Source organism: Podarcis cretensis, assembly GCF_951804945.1.
Source record: "Podarcis cretensis genome assembly, chromosome: 9".
NCBI lineage: Eukaryota > Metazoa > Chordata > Lepidosauria > Squamata > Lacertidae > Podarcis > Podarcis cretensis.
The window spans coordinates 74,191,450-74,211,987 of record NC_137178.1 but is presented as its reverse complement, the minus strand read 5'-3'; the positions used below and the strand labels follow the sequence as shown (position 1 = coordinate 74,211,987).

Below are 20,538 nucleotides of genomic sequence, written 5' to 3'. Positions count from 1 at the left end.
ACTAGCTCAAACGTTTCCCAAAACATTGCTCCAGACATCCTTGCTGCCATCAAAAGGTGGCAAATGAATTCCTTATTTTTTCTTTATCAGCTTCAGAAAATAATTCTGAAGCACCAGATATGAAGGAGGGACGAGTGTGATTTGTTATTAAAGAAATATCTTTGAACGTCGTGGCCCAGAATTCCACAACCTTGAGGCAGTCCCACCACATGTGCCCTCAGGTGCCCACCATTTGGTAGCCCTGCGGCATATATTATTAACTCCGGTTTCCTGGCAAAAGCCACAGAGGAGCTCACCTCTTTGGTCACTGTCACGGGATATGGAGGAGGTAAGGAATCTTGAACAACACAGTAGCCCATGCTGGGAACTGTCACCAAGGCTAAAGAGGTACAAAGGAGACAGGTTAATTTTGAATCAGCCAAAAGATAGGTGCATTTGCTGAGGTCGAGTCCTTCTACAATCCCCTGCACCATATCTCACTCCCACCTGGGGACACAATGCATACTGAAATTAATGGGCATGACTAAAATAGGTCTATTAGTTCCAGTTTTAGCATTTGTTCTTGTGAATGCAACAATCCCTTTGCTTAGGAATACTGCAAGGACTCTGTAACGATTAGAAGCACTGTACACACTACAGTGAGAAGGACTTGCTATAAAGTAATCTATCTGTGAATCAAAAGTTTTTTAGGCCTGAAGTCCTGTTGGCACCTAAGGTCTTGGATCCTCCTGGTCCAGCTTTGGGGATGACTTCAGTTCGTTTCCACGGCAACGTGTTGACCACAAGGATGTCCCCGTTAGTCTCTTGACTGCTTGACAAAAGGCCTCCAAACAGGGACTGCACAGCATCTTTCAGAAGTTGAGATCCAGCACTGCAAATTTCTGGGGGGAAAGGATTTCCATTAAGGGAACTTGCCCATCCAGAGTGAGCTAAAGCGGTAGCACATATTTTAAAAGGGGCAAGTGGGACCTGCAACAAAATGTTGCCGTGCAGATGGTTCTTCTCCACAGCTAGAACCAGCCCTCTTCCTGGTTACTCTGTTCCGAGTCGCCTTCTGCCCTGGTGTCACACCCCAAACTGCCAGTTAGCGTTCCTTGGGTTGCTTTGGGTGCCTGCCCTCCAAGATAAAATAAAGTACAGTGGTACCTCGGGTTAAGAACTTAATTCGTTCCGGAGGCCCGTTCTTAACCTGAAACTGTTCTTAACCTGGGGTACCACTTTAGATAATGGGGCCTCCCGCTGCCGCCGCACGATTTCTATTCTCATCCTGAAGCAAAGTTCTTAACCCGAGGTACTATTTCTGGGTTAGCGGAGTCTGTAACCTGAGGTACCACTCTACTTCTTCACACAGTGCATAGTTAAACTATGGAACTCCCTCCCACAGGAGGCAGTGATGGCCACAAACTAAGATGACTTTAAAAAAGGACTGGACAAATTCATGGAGGAGGAAAGGCCTATCGATGGCTGTGAGCCATGAAGGCTCTGCTCTGCCTCCACAGAATCCCAGTTGCTGGAAAGCACAGACGGGGAGAGGAATCTTGTGATTGGGTCCTGCTTGCGGGTCTCTCACAGGCCGCTATGAAAACAGGATGCTGAACTAGATGGGCCCTTGGCCTGACCCAGCAAGCTTGCCTTATGTTCTTATGAATATGAAAACAAATCATTAAGCATTACAGTGGTACCTCAGGTTACATACACTTCAGGTTACAGACTCCGCTAACCCAGAAATAGTACCTCGGGTTAAGAACTTTGCTTCAGGATGAGAACAGATATTGTGCTCTGGTGGTGTGGCAGCAGCAGGAGGCCCCATTAGCTAAAGTGGTGCTTCAGGTTAAGAACAGTTTCAGGTTAGGAACGGACCTCTGGAACGAATTAAGTACTTAACCTGAGGTACCACTGTACTACACTAATTTTAAAAGCATCTGTGGTAGTGGTTCTCTCTCTCACACACACACCCCTGTCACCGCCACCTCCAAGACCACTTGAAAATTTCTGAGGGTCTTGGTGGACAACTTAATGTTCCTGCTGGAGCAACTATAATGCATTGTGTCAGATAAAAAGCTAAAGGACCCCTGACAGTTAAGTCCAGTAGCGAACGACTCTGGGGTTGCGGCGCTCATCTCGCTTTACAGTGGTACCTCGGGTTAAGAACTTAATTCGTTCCGGAGGTCCGTTCTTAACCTGAAACTGTTCTTAACCTGAAGCCCCACTTTAGCTAATGGGGCCTCCCGCTGCCGCCGCACCACCACCGCACAATTTCTGTTCTTTTTAGGGTGAGCAGAACCTCAGTTTTGTGTTCTCATCCTGAAGAAAAGTTCTTAACCCGAGGTACTATTTCTGGGTTAGCGGAGTCTGTAACCTGAAGCGTTTGTAACCTGAAGCATCTGTAACCCGAGGTACCACTGTACTGGCAGAGGGAGCTGACGTTTGTGCACGGACAGTTTTTCTGGGTCATGTGGCCAGCATGACTAAGCCGCTTCTGGCAAAACCAGAGCAGCGCATGGAAACACCGTTTATCTTCCTGCCACAGCAGTACCTATTTATCTACTTGCACTTTGACGTGCTTTCAAACTGCTAGGTTGGCAGGAGCTGGGACCGAACAATGGGAGCTCACTCCGTCACAAGGATTCGAACCGCCGACCTTCCGAGCAGTTTACACCACAGCACCACCCGCGTCCCATGTGTCAGATACGGCATGGTTTTTAATTGTACGTGTATTGCTCCTTTTATTTCTTATACTGTATTTTATTGCAGAATGCAGATTCTAAGTGTTCTTCACAGACATGCCACAGACCACCTAAATAAAGCTTTTGGACCACTGCTGATCTGAGGACCAGGGTTCAGAAACCCCTGTTCCATGCTATAGTCATTCTGACAGCTCAATACCTGAAGAGAAGTAGTGCTAGATTCTTAAACCCAGTAAAATATGGGCATCATGTGTCTCCCCAGGAAGTAAATTCATGTGACAGGGGCTGCCACCACGAAGGCCCTGCCTCTCGGGCTGACCAATCTAATGTATCCCGATAGCAGGCTGAGAAGCAGGGCCTCTTGAGGCCTCACTCAAGGGCCAGGGTAAATTCATACCTGAATAGTACCTCATGGCATCCTCAGCTACCAGTTGGATACAGCTGCCTGGCAAGACATCATGGAACTGATTCAGGAGGAGGAGCCTGCCACCAAAAGGGGACAAAAAATCAGGAGACCCAAAGGAAGAGAGGAACTAGCTGGCATCTATACAAAGCATGTGAGGGTCAGGGGCTCCAGCACTTTGTCACAGTTCTCAGATGGGGAGCAGGCAGGATCCATGATAGGAGTGGGGAGGGAAAAGGTGGTGGGTGACCTTTCTTAGGGTTTGGCCACCCTTTCTACTACCCCAACAAAGCCCAACAAGATCCCATATTCTGAACAGAACCAAATATTCACATTTAAAGTTGTACCTCCACAGTTGCTGAAGCTTAGCCGAAGGGTACTGGAAAGAGCTTTTCTGCGACAAAGCAAAACTACTCAGAACCTCAACATCGTGGAGCAGGTGCTCACACTCCCGATTCCCCTTCTTAATCTGGTTCCAAAAGGAGAAAACATTTACAGAAAGCAGCAACGAAAGGAAATGATCAGACACATTGTTTTTATGATTGCCAGTTGCTTTGAATTGTTTTTCGTAGTGGATTTCAATGCTGTAATTAATTATTTAATTGATGATGACGATGATAATCAGATACCGATAAGCAGAGATTGCAAATTGTAGCATTGCAACTCTATGTATTTGTACCCAGACCCTGCGGCCTTCCGGACCTTGTTGGACTACAACTCCCATCATTCCTGACTATTGGTTCTGCTGGAGCTGATGGGATTTGGAGTCCAACAGCAACTAGAAGGTTGTCCTTTCCTGTCTCACAAAGCGAGATAAGCAGACGCTGCAGCAATCAATGGGAGGCTTATGAGGACAAACTTCCCCCAAGTTGAGCTTCTAAGGTGATGCTGGTTTTAGAACTTCAGGAACAGCAGCTTCTGAGGACGTTTTGACTCTGAGCCAGACGACTGTCTAACTGGCGTTTTCCTGTGCATACTAACCTGCCCGTGTGTGGTGTATGTGCCATTATGGAGCTCCAGAAACAGTTCGCCAACCCAGGTGCACAGCTGAGCCCTTTCCTTTTCCAGGGCAGTGAAAAGCTGGTCAGGTGTGGACATCTGAACCCTGTGAGAAGGAAAGAAAGTTGTAGTAGGGGTGGGGAGAGCTTCAGGCCCAGAGACCAAATGCCTCTCCATGGGAATGCTCAAAAGGCCACACCCTCTTTCCTCCAGGCCACGCCCCCTCACTGGCCCTGCTGCGCCACCTCCTGAGGTGCAGGAAAGTGTCCTCCGACTAGGTAAACGCTCGTCCGGATGCAGGGGGGAGATGCAGAGAGTTAATGAGTGTTCATCCCAATTTGTTTATGGGGCATTTACAGTGGTAACTTGGGATGCGAACGGGATCCGTTCCGGAGCCCCGTTCGCATCCTGAACAGAACGTAAGATGCGAATGCACATCTGCGCATGCGTGGGTCGCGATTCGCCGCTTCCGCGCATGACGTCATTTTGACCGCCTGCGCATGCGCGAGCGGCAAAACCCGAAAGTAACAGGCTCTGTTTCTTCCGGGTTGCTGCAGAGCGCAACCCGAAAATACTTATCCTGAAGCATATTTATCCCGAGGTATGACAGTATATGGGTTCCCACAAATCTTTTATTCAGCCTATACCTTTGTGGGTCCATCTTCCAACCACAGGAAGCCAAGCTTTTCTTTTTCCTTTTTAAAGTGGGCTTGTCAGCGTAGCAAAGGGAGACTGACCTTGGCAAGCCGTCTGTGTCCTTCATTCTCCTCAGCCTGTCCAGGATCTTCTGCGTTGGGCCGCCTCCCCCGTCTCCAAAGCCAAAGAGAGCGGCACTGTGGTTGACACGGCCCCTGTCCCCATTGTTCTTCACCGTTTTTAACATCTAGGGCAGAGGCAACAACGTGTACGTGATGACGTGACCTCTTTTCGCAAGGGAATGTTTGTTTATTTTATTCACAAGATTCACATGCAGCTCCATTGTAAAAGAAAAGTTTGCAAGAATATAAGAGGAAACATCAACATTACTGCACTAGAAAAACTCAGTTTTTCTTTTTCCTTTCTCCTCCTGTGAAGAGGCTGCATCTTAATGTTTTAATGTTGCCTTTTAATCTTGTTTTTTAAATTGTATTTTAATCAACTTGTTTTTATTATGGGTTGTTAGCTGCCCTGAGCCCGGTCTTGGCTGGGGAGGACGGGGTATAAATAAAATTTTATTTATTATTATTATTATTATTATTAAAAAAACAGGTATTTTAAAATATTCAAAATATTATTAAAAAGAAATAAAGACCCACGTATTTTCTACATTTTTGGATAGGCTTTCCCAAAGAAAAATCTTTTAAGCAGGCACTGAAAATAGTACAGTTAAGGTTGCTTGCCTGGTGTCAGGAGGCAATATGGTTGATCCACACTGTCAGGGGACTGCCATTGGAACAGGGGAGGGAGGCAGGGTTGGAATACAGAGAGCCTCCGAAGCTCCTGAGGAGCAGTTCCTCTTCCAGTGAGGGAAAAACCACACCTCCAGTGGAAAAGAGAGGGAAGGGGCCAGCCAAGCGAGGAAAGGGCTCGAGGATGTTGCTGAGAGCCCCAGCGCCTCACCTCGCCGGGCTGGCCAGGAGGGACGCACACCACTTCTGTCACCCAGCTGGCACAGAGGGGTGAAACACAAAGGGGGAAGAGGAGGCTTGGGGTTCTTATGTTGGGGGAGAAGGCGGAAGAGGCCACTCCCGGATTCTGCAAGTGACTAAGACGGACATGAACTTTGTAGATCTGCAATGTAAATAGTTTGCACAATAAAACCTGTAAAAGACAGGTTTGGAGTCCTGCCTGGTTACTCGCGAGCAACCAGCAGCAGCACCTGACACACACCACACACGCAAAGCACTGAAGTGAAGGACATGAGGCAGGAGTTGGTAACGCAGGTGAGCTGCAAGCAAGCTGCCGGCCAGCTCTGTGGAGGCTCCTTTTATTGACACAATATGCAAACCCAGGCAGATACATTTTGGGCTGTGACCTTTACACATCTTCCAGTCCCGAGATCGTGGGGTGGTACGAAGTTATTTTGGCACCTGTTTCCACTGCGTCATTTTCCCCTTGCACAGTGTAGGACGAAGGAGACAAAGGTCTCAGAGACAAAGGTTACAGACAGGACACTGCAGACTACTGAGACCGCAAAAGGTTAGACAGAGGGCAAGATGTTTAGACAGCTGTGGCTTTATCTGTGAGGCGGAGTGTGCTACACACCCAGCGATCATTCCTACAAAGCACATTTAAAGCGCATGGCTCCCCTCTCCCCGCACAGGCAGTACAATTCCCAGCAACTTGGACAAGCTATGGTTTCCAGGTCATCTAGTCCATTCCCTTGCAATGCATTCCTTGCAGTTGCTGGTCTTCAGAAGTGCTAGAAACCCCATCCCAACTTGGCCTTCACTTCCTTCTTCTGGGGTGCAAGTGGCCTTCACTCACCTCCTCTACACAACCGGCCAGCCCATAGGAATCTGCAGGTGGGAAGTGGGCTAAAACCTGGGACCCGTCAATGCCTTCCCAGACAAAGGTGTTGTGCTGCAAGAGAAGATCGTGGTCTATAGTCACATGGTTTATTTCAGGGGTTCTCACAGTTGGTGCTCCTGAGCCCCTGGAAGGCGGTGGGACTACCTAGGGGGTGCTAAGAGACAAGGGGGCTGCAGGGGGTGGGGCCCATCCGAGAGGCACTGATCACCGCATTTAATGATTTACTATTCTTATCGCTCGCAGAGCTTTTCCCTTTTCAGTTGCGAATTGCCACAAGAGAGCCTGTTATTGGTAACAGCTATTGATTTTCTTACAAACTAGCTACTGGTCATTTGTGGTGGGCAAAGGTTTGTGCGTGTTTGTTAAGTAGTTATATATAAATATTTTATACTATAAATCTCCTTCACTCGTATGTTTTCATTAGCAAGAGTTTACAAAAATATTTTTCGTGAAATTGTCTTTTTTTAATTGACTTAAGAAAATTATACAGACAGAAAAATGAAGAAGTTAAGCTAACATTGCCTTCTACCGATAAGAAATAATAAGTATTCCAATAATGAAAAAACTAAAAATACATTTACTTCCCCTTTTGAACTTCTGTTCTGGTTACAATATACTACTATTCTATAAGAATCTATTATATGCTTTGCTGTCCCATATATTATTTTATTTCCCAAATTCAACCTAACCCTCCCCTCCTCCCCGTTGCTTCCTTTCACCTGTGTGAGATCTCCCCAACATAATATTTTTCGTGCAATAGTCTTTGTTATATTTCTTAGCTGCAAGATTATATCACAGCATATATTTATTTTTTGAATACAAGTGCAATTAATTGTTGCTGTTTTGAATTTAACTGCGTTACTACCTTCCTTAGTGGGTCGTGCAAACCACTATTCTGAATAATGTTTTTTGGAGGGGAGGGGAGACATTGAGGATGAGTTTATGGAACCAAGCGGGTGGGAATTGCTGATTTAGCACTATGTCCAAACCCTAAACTGTGGTTAATCTTAACTACGGTTGGTGGTGGCAGCAGGGGGAGCCAGCTTCATAAACAATGGCTTGAATAATCCTATGATGCTACTGGGCAGATTTCAACTGAGCAAGAACACCCACCCGGGCACTCTTTTCAAGCAATTCAAGGAAAAGCTGTTCCTTGCTCAATCTAAACCATGGGTAGGCAAACTAAGCACCAGGGGCTGGATGTGGCCCAATCGCCTTCTAAATCCGGCCCGCAGACAGTCCGGGAATCAGCGTGTTTTTACATGAGTAGAATGTGTGCTTTTATTTAAAATGCATCTCTGGGTTATTTGTGGGGCATAGGAATTCATTCATTTCCGCCCCAAAAAATATAGTTCGGCCCCTGACAAGGTCTGAGGGACAGTGGACCGGCCCCCTGCTGAAAAAGTTTGCTGATGCCTGAAATTTCTAAACTATTACACTTTTTCTTGACTGAAAAACAGCAAAACTCACCGGGAAAGTGTTCACGAGGTTCCAGCTAAGCTTTTGTGTTAGAAACCGGTGGATCCCACAGCCGTTCATCACTTGGGGCAGCTGTGCAGAGTAGCCAAACGTGTCTGGCAACCAGAACTGATTGTGCAGGAGAGAAACAGATGAAAGTGGACTTAACTGTCAGGGATCCTTTACCTTTAATTTAATTACCTTTGAACCATTGCCTTTGATAGGTGCCCTAAGGGCCAGACTGAGAGGGCTTGAGGGCTGCATTTTGCCCCCATGCCTGAAGTCCCCTCCGCCCTGGGACCAAAGGACATGTCTGGGGCTGGGAGCACCTACCTCCAAGCATAGCTTCCCAAACTCCTGCTGGAAGAACCGCTGTCCCTGCAGGAACTGACGAACCATGGATTCTCCACTTGGAAGATTGCCGTCCTGGGGGAAGATCACAAGCCTGTAACCCTATGCAGAAAGCTTAAGCCCATCACTCTTTCCTACCCCTCCACCTGCACAGTTTGGCAGCGTTCTTCGCCGGAGCAATTGCCCATCCCAGAAAAATTAGTGCTCCACCTAAGAATTCTCAACTCTAGCAGCCCGAGAAAATCAAGCAGTATGGGCCACAGAGTACAATGAGACTCTTTTCAGGGCTGGCCAACGTGGTGCCCTCTAGATGGGTGCACTGTAATGCCCATCATCAGTGACCAAGGGCCATGCTGGCCGAGGCTGCTGGGAATTGGCGTACGGAAACATTTGCAGGTCCCCACATTGGCTACCCTGCTAGAAACCTAAGTGTTAAGTTGTGGGTGAACATATCAGACGACACAGCGATTCTTCAAGCAGCTCTTGTTTATTCACAGGCCAGAACAGAACTGACTGAAGGGTTCAGTCAGCCTCCAGTACAACGTAACTGTAACAATTTTCTAAAACTATCCAATCACTGAACGTCACTTTCGATCCCTTATTTGAATAACTATCTACAGTATCCCCCTGCTGGCCCAGGGTGAGAACTTCACTACATAACTCTAAGGTAAAAAGAAGCTCAGTTCAACATCTGCAACGCAGGCAGAAGGTGAGATTTTCTGGCCTCAGGTCGGCTGCGTGGCCCAGCTACTGAGAAGGCTGCTTTCCTTCTTACCATTTCCACCCAGGTGCCCCCAACAGGAATGAAACGCCCTTCTTTCACAAACTTCTGAATTGTAGAGTACAACCCAGGGTACCAGTTCTTCACCCATTCAAACTGCTGAGCCTGCATTGAAAATGGCAAACACATTCATTTATTTATTTCATTAATTTACACACCGCTTTGTTGTAAAAAAAAATAAAAATCCTCAAAGTGATTTAGGAAGAGAATAAAGCAATAAAATCAAGTAAAAGCAACTCTTTAAAACATTCCCAAAACAAAATCAGCAAGAAACTAAAAACAGATTAGAACACGCATCTACATTCTACACATCTGGGCAGGCTCTACTAAACAAAAATGTTTTTAGGAGGCATTGAAAGAGGGAAGTGAAAGTGTTTGCCTGATGCCAATAGGCAAGAAGTTCTGAGTGTAAATGCTGCCACATTAAATGTTCTTAAAATGTGAAACAGGTATTATGTGGCACCTGTAATGTAAATGTAATATAATGAAAAGTTGTCATCCTGTACCCACACCTGCAACTTGTGTGCGAAAAATAAGTGCTACCATCTAGATTTGGAGAAGCATGACTCTAAAAATTTGAGCTAACAATCAATGTGCCCCTCATTTACAAAACATAGATCAGTCAGAGTGCTTGCAACCCTTTAAGTTCTCCAGGACAATAGAATAGTAGTGCCAGGAGAGCAGCGTTTCATTTTGTATTTAGTTCCTTCATCAGAAATTATTTTTCATTAGCAATAATGTCTCTAGTCATACCAGGTTAGGAAATATTTGTGTGCAACAAACTCACATTCACCACCATTTGCAATACAAACACCTATGTTTTAGTTGATTAAATACCTTGGTTTATGAACTTAATCCGTTCCGGAAGTCCATTCTTAAACCAAAGCGTTCTTAAACCAAGGCGTGCTTTCCCATAGCAGCGGGAGACTCAATTTACACTCAACAGGAAGCGGAACATGTTCTTCTTCCAAAGCAATGTTCACAAACCAAAACACCTACTTCTGGGTTTGCAGCGTTCTTAATCCAAGTTGTTCATAAACTACGTTTACACAAAGGTAAACGTACCCCTGACCATTAGGTCCAGTCGTGGCCGACTCTGGGGTTGCAGCGCTCATCTTGCTTTACTGACTGAGGGGGCCGGTGTACAGCGTCCGGGTCTTGTGGCCAGCATGACTAAGCCGCTTCTGGCAAACCAGAGCAGCACACGGAAATGCTGTTTACCTTCCCGCCAGAACGGTACCTATTTATCTACTTGCACTTTGATGTACTTTCAAACTGCTAGGTGGGCAGGAGCAGGGACCGAGCAATGGGAGTTCACCCTGTCACGGGGATTTGAACCGCCAACCTTCTGATCAGGAAGTCCTAGGCTCTGTGGTTTAACGCACAGCGCCACCTGCGTCCCTTAAACCCAGGTACCACTGTATTTAATCAACTAAAACATGGGCGTTTGATCACTAGCTCCTTGGATCCAGCCTGCAGCCCCTCTGCCTCAGCCCCACCTGACACAAGGCAGTCAGGCTAAGGTGAGCACGCAAACAGGACATAGTCGTAATCCGCATTGCTGCTGGGAAGCTGTGGCTGGATATGTGTGAGTGGGGCCTGTATATGGCTTTGGCACTGCTCACCACTGGCATGTGGTCCCCAGAAGCTGACCCACGAAGGGAACACAGCCTTTGACCTAAACTAGATCCCTTCCCATGCATAGACATATTAATAATACCTGTGAGCAAACAAAGGTGAACTCCGGGTTCTTCTCCATCAGGCGTATGACAGTCACCCAGCTGCGAGCACATTTACGGATCGTCTCATCGTAAGGCCACAGCCAAGCTAAGAGGACAATTGCAGGCAGGAGCTGGTTTATTCATTTATGATGCCCATGTGGCCTATGGCGGTCACAATCCTAGCTTGCCCGGCCCCATAACAGAAGAGACAGGAAATAAACCTCTCACATGGCATTCAGAAGAAATCAGAATCTTGTCAGTCGCGTGCATGACTAGACAGGCAAACCATCTCCCTGCTGCCATGTCCATTTGGCAACTGAAAGACTAAGAGATCTGGCAAGCTGCTGCTGTGCTGTAAGTCTACACCTTTCTTTAGTAAAGCACTAGAACCGGTCATTCTGATGTTTTTGGCATCCTTATTTGGTATCCCTGCATCCCACCTCTCCCACAAGCCCTCTGTTGGGCCTGCAGTTCAGAACAACCACCCGCCACCACCTACCCCAGCCACTATTGCTGGTGCCCTCCCTACAACACTGTGCCAAAATGCACTTCTTGTTACCGGAATCAATGTGGCAATGGCCCATCGCGTGGATGACATGCTGACTCTCTCCATTCTTTTGACCGAAGACAGAGCAGGCAAGTTCGTGCGCTGCAGCAAAAGTCGATGGGTTGGCAACATCGCACAGGTTAACCATCCGATTGGCTGTGTAAAGTGCCTGGAAGCTCCGCTGGTTTTCCTCCCCAAGAAGCTGCGTAACAGGAAAACGTTAACCATATGCTGGCAAAATATGTCGTCCGCACAACCCAAACCAAGGAACTGTTAGGTTTTTGTTTTGTATATACCACTAAATCACAAAACATATCAATGCAGTTTACAACATCAAATGGTAAAAAACATACAATAAAAGCACAAAAAATATTTTAAGTTAAAAGCAATAATAATAATAATAATTTTTATTTATGCCCCGCCCTCCCCAGCCAAGACTGGGCTCAGGGCGGCTAACACTAGATATAAAAACAATTGATTGAAATAAAAATTAAAAACAAGATTAAAATACAACATTAAAATGCAGCCTCCTTTCAGTAGAAACTCAAATCTAAAACTTTTGGGGGGATGAAAATGTCAAGTCTTCACCAAGGCCAACTATCCAGACTGGTCCTTTGTGGGCCAGAAAAAAGCCAGGGAAGTCCCCAAATAGGAGTTCCATCACAGAAGGAGAAAGGAAAAAGGAAAGAGGGGGAGGGGATCAAGTTAATTCCAAGCCAAAGGCCAGGCGGAACAACTCTGTCTTACAGGCCCTGAGGAAAGAAATCAGATCCTGCAGGGCCCTGGTCTCATGAGACAGAGCGTTCCACCAGACCGGAGCCAGAGTTGAAAAGGCTCTGGCTCTGGTTGAGGCTAATCTAACTTCCTTAGGGCCCGGGACCACTAGGGTGTTGCTATTTATGGACCTTAAGGTCCTCCATGGGGCATACCAGGAGAGGCGGTCCCGTAGGTACGAGGGTCCTAGGCCATGAAGGGCTTTAAAGGTCAAAACCAGCACCTTAAATCTGACCCTGTACTACACTGGGAGCCAGTGCAGCTTGAAAAGCACTGGGTGAATATGCTCCTATGGCAGAGACCCCACGAGGAGCCTCGTTGCAGCATTCTGCACCCGCTGGAGTTTCTGGGACAGCAACAAAAAAGAAAGGCTAAAAGTAAGCATCAACAAACCATTGTGGGAGAAGTATTCTTAATTGCCTGTGTAGGCCTGGCAGAATAAAAAACATTTCAGCAGGCGTTTAAAAGTTGGCACAGAAGACACTAACTGAACCTCTATTGGCAGAGTGTTCCACAGGATAGGGCCAGTGGCACTCAAGATTTGGTTTCTCACTGTTGTCAAACAAGCTTTGCCAACTTGGAGAAAGAGCAAGGATGCTCCTAAAGATTATCTCAGTGACTGAGCTGAGATATAAAGGTTCAGGCCTGAAGTACCCAGGGAAACCAAGTCCCAAATAAAGGCAGCAGCACTTGCCATATCCTGACACTTAGTGCAGGCTGCCTAAAGATGCCAAACCACAATCTACTATTTTCTAAGTCCATGGCAAACAGAAGAAGCAAACAGTGGGACTTGTGTGCAAGCAAGCATATGCACACAGACTGTAACTAAACACCCAATCCAAGCTGATGTGTGATGTGTGAATTCACAAAATAGGGGGAAAGAAACTGTTATGCATGCAGAAGGTCCCAGATTCAATCCTTGGCAGGTAGGGCTAGGAATGTACCTTGACTGAAACCCTGGAGAGCCACCTCCAGTCATCAGAGACCACCCTGAACTGAATGGACCCGAGATGCCCACAGCTGCTTGGGGCATTCACAAACCTCTAATTGATTAGATCAATGGTTCCCAAAGTAGGCAGTACTGGTCAGGGCTGGCCCATCCATGAAGCAGACAGAGGAAGCCACCCCACCCCACCCTACTGAGGCAGCAAGGGGGGCAGGGTGGGGGGCACACACACAAGGCGGCACCTTCCTCCTTTGCCTCAGGCAACAAAACGGGATGGGCCACCCCTTTCCCTGGGGGTAGCAGTGGGATTATGGGGGGGGGGGGCATGCTAAGAGGCAAGGGGCCAGCAGGGTGCTGCTAGAGGTGCAAATGATTGTCAGACATTGCAAAGCTGGTGTCTCTTGATCAGTTTTGTCATTTTTGTTGAATTAATTAAAGTAGTAGTTTGAACTGGATTTGAATAAATGTGCAATTGATTGCTACTGTTCCGAATTTTATTGCATTACGTAGCATCTCGGTAAGCTTCAGGTTACATTCGCTTCAGGTTACAGACTCCGCTAACCCAGAAATAGTACCTCAGGTTAAGAACTTTGCTTCAGGATGAGAACAGAAATCGTGCTCCAGCGGCACGGCGGCGGCAGGAGGTCCCATTAGCTAAAGTGGGGCTTCAGGTTAAGAACAGTTTCAGGTTAAGAATGGACCTCCGGAACGAATTAAGTACTTAACCTGAGATACCACTGTACTATCTTCCTTAGCGGGTCATGCAAAGTGCTGTTCTGAATAATGCTCCTTATAGGGTAGAGCAGGGAGTGCTGAGGGCGAGTTTATGGAACCAGGGGAGCGGTGACCCCAAAAAGTTTAGGAACAACTGAATTAGGCAATGGGGGAGGCGACTTCCTCTAGTGCACAGTCAGCATTTGAAGACCAAACCAGGAAGCATAAGCTTTACCTTAGCCATGTCCAGAAGAATCTCAAAGTCTACCAGAAGTTCATGGACCTCCCTGTTGAAGACCACCAGCTCTGCCTTCTGCAGGGAGAACTTCTTGTCAGGATCCGGTGGCGCAATCATGCTGCCTTTCCCAGCTCCAAACAGACCGTTGCAGGCAACCTCCACATACAGGGTCAAGCTAGGGAAGAGAAAAATGTCAGCAATCTCATCAGCCATCTAACTGTTTAATCCAGGGGTAGCAAACACAGTGCCTTCCAACACTCTTCACCCTCAGCCAACACGGTCTTGACTTCTTTTTAAATGAACAATTGCTGAAAGAAAATGAACAAAATAGGCAACCTGACCTTCCGAGAAAAATGAAAGAGTAACTCTCTGAATGGCTAAGAGGGCTTCCTTGCTCACCTGTGGGGGTTCGTCTCCTTTAGATTATCTGTCAGAATGTAGCTGGTCTTCTCACCTTCCCGCGTCAAACCCTGTCAGATTTTGGGGGGTGGGAGAGAGGGGATCAGAGGTAACCACTTAAATGTAACACAAGAATGGACAACACTGTCTAAAATGGAACAAGTGGCATAACGTGCCAACACAATCATTGACTTGTCACTAACTATTGAATGCTGCACAAAGATGTACACTACCTCCTTGCAAGAGCCAGTGAGGGCTTTTCAGTTGCATGGAAAGATCTGCTGCTTCTCCCTTCACAAACCCTGACATATATACAGTACTAAACTCTGAACCCTTTGTGGACATTGCCAACTCCCACCAACAAAGAACTTAGCTTTGTTTTTTTTCAGAGAGAGAGAAAGAAAGAAAGAAAGAATCATGTGCCTGGCTTGTTTCATCTCTAGTTAAATTCAGCACCATTTAAAAGGAGCCCATCTATCTATTTTAATTCTACTCTGGGCAAGGGGGCAGGATGGATGACTTTGATATGGTCAGTTACAGATAGGTAGCCGTGTTGGTCTGCCATAGTCAAAACAAAATAAAAAAATTCCTTCCAGTAGCACCTTAAAGACCAACTAAGTTAGTTCTTGGTATGAGCTTTCGTGTGCATGCACACGAAAGCTCATACCAAGAACTAACTTAGTTGGTCTTTAAGGTGCTACTGGAAGGAATTTTTTTATTTTGATATGGTCATGAGCGCTAGCTGATCAGCACTCTGCACATCCAGGTGAGGTTGTCACTTACCTGCACAGGTTGGCCATCCCTCCAAATCATTCCCTCTCCTTCACTTTCCCAAAGAAGGTGGACTTCCTTTCCTGTCCATTCCCTGGGGATGCTGAGATCTACTTTGAACCAGCAGGTCTGCCATCTTAGGGAAGTGACACGCACAATTTCAGGTGACTTTTTAAAAATAAATAAATACAAACAATACTTCTAATTTCCACAGGATAACTATCTCACTAGGATGGCGAGAAATGTATTAGTGTTCGCCCGACGCTTCAGTCGGAAAAGGGCCCTGAAATCCCTGGCTCAACCAAAGCACACACCATTGATGTTACTTATGAGGGCCTAGGAAAAAGATGGGGCATTCAGCCTCATGTGATGTAACGGCACTCCGCTCAAGTTTGCTTTGTGCCATAGCTTTCCATAGCTGTGACTCAAGAATGTAGGGCTGGGGGAAATTCCCTGCTCAAAACTCTGGGGAGCCACTGTCAGTGTAGACAAGACTGAGCAAGACAGACTAATCGTCTGACTAGTATAAGGCATCTTCCTGTGTTCCTATTATATTTTATTTTATTAATTTATATATCATCCTTCACCCAAAGGTCTCGGGGCGGTTTACAATATAAAAATACAGGATAAAAGTACAAAATAAATAGATAAAACAAAACAATACCCCCTCGTCCCACAAACATTTTAACATTAAAAACATTTTAACATTAAAAAGGCCATAGAATATTAATCAGCCCAAGGCCTGGTTGAAGAGGAATGTTTTTGTCTGGTGCCTAAAGATTTATAATGAAGGTGCTGGATGAACCTCCCTGGGGAGAGCATTCTACAAATGGGGAGCCTACCACCTTCAGGACATCTCATGGAGGAGGCACATGTAGAAGGGATAGTTTATATGTTCCTTTAATTCATTAGCCTCTAAGGGAATACTTAAAGGTAAAGGTAAAGGTACCCCTGCCCGTACGGGCCAGTCTTGACAGACTCTGGGGTTGTGCGCCCATCTCACTTAAGAGGCCAGGGGCCAGCGCTGTCCGGAGACACTTCCGGGTCACGTGGCCAGCGTGACATCGCTGCTCTGGCCAGAGCCAGAGCCAGAGCCGCACACGGAAACGCCGTTTACCTTCCCGCTGGTAAGCGGTCCCTATTTATCTACTTGCACCCGGAGGTGCTTTCGAACTGCTAGGTTGTCAGGCGCTGGGACCGAGTAGCGGGAGCGCACCCCGCCGCAGGGATTCGAACCGCCGACCGTTCGATCGGCAAGCCCTAGGCGCTGAGGCTTTAACCCACAGCGCCACCTGCGTCCCACAAGGGAATACTTACGTGCTTCCAAAACAGTCTCCAACTTTCATAGGCCTAAATTCTTGTCTGACCGCTTCGTCATATGGAATCCGCTGTGAGGTTTCAAAGCAAGAGAGAGATGCCAACGAGCAGGAAGCACCAAACAACCTGCAGTCAAACACACACCTCAGTGTCATCAGCTCTTTGATATTTTTTATGAAATCGCAGTATACAGTGGTACCTCGGGTTAAGAACTTAATTCGTTCCAGAGGTCTGTTCCTAACCTGAAACTGTTCTTAACCTGAAGCACCACTTTAGCTGATGGGGCCTCCTGCTGCTGCTGCGCCACCAGAGCACAATTTCTGTTCTCATCCTGAAGCAAAGTTCTTAACCCGAGGTAATATTTCTGGGTTAGCGGAGTCCGTAACCTGAAGCGTCTGTAACCTGAGGTACCACTGTACAAGTATAAAGGTAAAGGTACCCCTGCCCGTATGGCTTGTGCGCCCATCTCACTTAAGAGGCCGGGGGCCAGCGGCGGGGGGAGGCCCCATTAGCTAAAGTGGTACCTTTTAAGAACGGACCTCCAGAACGAATTAAGTTCTTAACCCGAGGTACCACTGTATTCAGAAGCAGCATTGACTCCAACTGTGGAAGTAGAAATCAGATGGCATGTTTCACAGCAAACAGTTAGAATGGCTGGAGATCAAACTGTCCAAACCCGGGAATGCTTTAGTTGAGACATTGCAGGGGACTGGACCAGATGACCATCAGGGTCCATTCCAACTCCACAATTCTATGATTAAGAGGATGGGGCTACAAGGGCCACTTTGAAACTCGGAACTCTCATGTAGCCTCTAACAGCAAAAGGCAGGACTCTCGAAAAGCTCTTAGACCGTACAGTACTTATATCGTGCAGTCCTCTGGACCCAACATGGCCACAAGCACCTTCTAAAAACAAATATGGTCACATCAAATCCTCCATGCAGGCCAAACTGTGTGTTCTTAAGAATGTGAGAACCATGAGAAGAGTCTGCTGGATGCAGTCAATAGATAAACAATTTTTTATTTATACCCCACCCTTCCCGGTTTAAAATCTGGTCTCAGGGCGACTAACAGGAAAATAAAACATTGGTTAAAATGTGACTTAAAAACAGCATAAAAACACAACATAAATGCAGCATCAATGTCAATAAAATTCTAAAATTCAGGGGTCATTTTTTTTTTGCCGGGGGGGGGGGGGTAGAGAAACCCAGTCAGTAGACATCAAATGATCACCAGGGCAAACTGGCCAAGTTGGTCCTACTAGAGCCAGCAAGGAGACCAGAGAAGAGCTTAAAAGTGGGGTCCCAGAAGGGTTTCTTCATAGAATAGAAAAGGAAAGGGAAATGGGAACAGAGTATCAGGCTAATTCAAACTGAAGGGTAGGAGGAATAGCTGAATGGAATGGCCCATCTAGTCCAGCATTCTATTCTCACAGGGGGGCAATCAGATGCCCCAGTGGGAAAACCGGAAGCAGGACCTGAGCATGGGCATAGCCATTATTTTTGTTAGGAGGGGGCAGGCCTTTTGTTGGGGGGGGTGCAGAAACTCAGTTAGCTATTCATTAATATTGATTTGAATTGATTTGGGGGAGCGGTTGCCCCTTCCTGCCCCCCGCATGGCTTCACCAATGGACTTGAGCACAACAGCACTTTCCCCCGCCTCTGCAGTTTCCAGAAACTGATATTCACAAGTGTTATTTGCTCCAATTGTTGGAGGCAGAGCACAGCCATCGCAGCTAGTAGCCATGCATAGCCCTCTCCTCCATGAAACTGCGACGGTAAGACATCCAAATTGGTGGCCATCACTGCCTCCTGTGGGAGGGAGTTCCGTAGTTTAACGCTGCGCTGCGTGAAGAAGGAAGCCAGGTGGGGAGAATGGGGAAGGCTTTAGGTGTCGGACCAACACAAGCCCACCTGCCCCGGAGGTTGCAGTCCGTGAAGTATATCTCGGAGATAAATTTTTCGACCCGTTCGAGTGTAGTTCGCCGGTGCTTCAATACGGCAGGTTTTAGTTCTGCCCCGGACCCAGCCATGGCTCTCCAAACGCAAAAAATAATCCCTTCGGTACGGCACGTAAATATATCCGCTGCACAACACAACTGAGCACAATGGTTCCGCCTCTCCTAGGCTCCCGAATGCGCGACTCTCGGGTTCCAGGAAAGCGGAGTTGTCTTTTTTAAGGCGCAGGCGTATGAAGGAAACGAAGTCTCCGTCCTTCCCCTCAGTTTCACTTTCCACAGTAGCGAAGTTTATGCCCTTGTTGGCCAAAAGGAGGGCACTGCGTTTTCCTCTGAGCCCCAACGTGTACAATACAAGTTTACCGGATGTGGAAAGCGCTTATCCGGTGAAAGATCCACGACTGGTTTTTTTTTTTTTTGCAAGACAGTGCAATAGAATCTGTACGGAATGTGTAAGGGAGTTGGGAAGCCTTGCTGTGAGGACAGTCACAGTCCCCTGCCCCCACTGTTAGCACCAAAGGGCAAAGTCTTAGTTAGGTTTTGACCACCAATTTCCCCCCCAAAGAAAAAGACCACACAAAAATACACAGAACCTTGTGTGCTTGCTGTTCTAAAAGGACAAGGCTCTTCCCTCCCCCCCCCTTTTTTCAAAAATGCATTTATAAAAAATATGTGCCCCCCAACTTCTGGTCCACAGTGAGACGGCCCCAACAGTGCCTACCCCTGACCATTAGGTTGCAGCGCTCATCTCACTTTATTGGCCGAGGGAGCTGGCACACAGCGCACGTGGCCAGCATGACTAAGCCGCTTCTGGTGAACCAGAGCAGCACAGAAACGCCACTTACTTTCCCGCCAGAGCGGTACCTATTTATCTACTTGCACTTTGACGTGCTTTCGAACTGCTAGGTTGGCAGGAGCTGGGACCGAGCAACGGGAGCTCACCCCATCGTGGGGATTCGAACCGCCGACCTTCTGATTGGCAAGTCCTAGGCTCTGTGGTTTAACCCACAGTGCCACCTGCATCCCCAACTGTGGCTTACAATGTTAACAATTACTTTAAAAATACATTGCTCCTGTGCAACAGTGGTACCTTGTTTGATTAGCACCTTCTTCCAAGGGGGCTCAGGTGGTGTACTGTACATGGTTATTTATCCTTCTTGCCTCTTTTTCTCACAGCAACCCTTCAAGGTAGGCAAGTCTGAGAGGTGGTGCCTTGCTCTACGTTACCCACTGAGGTTCGTGGTTTGAACTGAAATTTAATCAAGGCCTGACTGCTCCTAGCCCAACACACACCACACCAGTGCCTCTAACACAGAAGCAGAACACCTTCTCTGGGTGGCCTGGGGCCATGCAGTAGAGAGGCAAAAGTGGGTGGAACAATGAAAGCAGATTTTACCTTTCTACAGCACAGTATTTTCCATACAGACTCACACACCCCTCTCTGCCCAGGCATGCAAGAGGCATTGTCGAAGTTCAAGAGCACATCTCTCCTGAGGAGCACTGAAGGAGAGCATGAAGCAGGACCAGTGAGGAGGGTAGCCTGTAGAGGATCCAGTGGGCCAAAAAAGGGGGCCTGATGAGCCACATTCAGCTCCCCACCCAATCTCACATGGAAGGGGCAGGAACCCAACCAGCCTGGCAGCTAAATCTTATTAGTGCAAAGGGAGCAACAGCCTCTACCACACCCAAGGGCAGCAGGTGAGCTTCGGAGATCCATGTGGCTGCCACACCCAGCTCAGCCCTTCAGCACCTGGCCGCTGCTCCGCCTGACACCCACTTGCTGCCCATTCAAACCAATGCCACAGGGCAGTGAGACATCAGCAAGTGCCTTAATGGTCTGAGCATGCATGATGTCTGCTTGTGGATCCCTTTCTCTCTGCTCCCTGTCCTATGCTCACGGCGCAACCTGTTTAGTCTTCAGCGAGAGGAGTTGGTGGGAATTATACCATATGCTTTGATAGCCT

The 20,538-nt window shown here is 47.2% G+C and overlaps 1 protein-coding gene across 2 annotated transcripts in view; it reads right to left on the bottom strand.

Annotated features, from left to right (window-relative positions):
* The window catches only part of MAN2C1 (mannosidase alpha class 2C member 1), a 32,423-nt gene extending 13,517 nt beyond the window's left edge, over positions 1-18,906 (bottom strand). The window contains exons 1-17 of one of the 2 annotated variants that reach the window (XM_079991521.1): positions 18,531-18,906; positions 16,618-16,743; positions 15,313-15,436; positions 14,530-14,600; positions 14,128-14,305; positions 11,471-11,660; positions 10,911-11,017; positions 9,185-9,295; positions 8,392-8,484; positions 8,071-8,187; positions 6,556-6,651; positions 4,827-4,972; positions 4,072-4,195; positions 3,438-3,559; positions 3,085-3,170; positions 711-881; positions 297-379 (exon numbers count right to left, since the gene is read on the bottom strand). In XM_079991521.1, the coding sequence (XP_079847647.1) occupies positions 297-379; positions 711-881; positions 3,085-3,170; positions 3,438-3,559; positions 4,072-4,195; positions 4,827-4,972; positions 6,556-6,651; positions 8,071-8,187; positions 8,392-8,484; positions 9,185-9,295; positions 10,911-11,017; positions 11,471-11,660; positions 14,128-14,305; positions 14,530-14,600; positions 15,313-15,436; positions 16,618-16,743; positions 18,531-18,649 (2,064 nt within the window). In that variant the 5' untranslated portion in view covers positions 18,650-18,906. Of the gene's footprint in view, positions 1-296; positions 380-710; positions 882-3,084; positions 3,171-3,437; positions 3,560-4,071; positions 4,196-4,826; positions 4,973-6,555; positions 6,652-8,070; positions 8,188-8,391; positions 8,485-9,184; positions 9,296-10,910; positions 11,018-11,470; positions 11,661-14,127; positions 14,306-14,529; positions 14,601-15,312; positions 15,437-16,617; positions 16,744-18,305; positions 18,466-18,530 lie in introns of those variants that run through there. The other variant, XM_079991522.1, reaches the window with a different exon arrangement.
* Between the last annotated feature and the right edge of the window lie 1,632 nt (positions 18,907-20,538).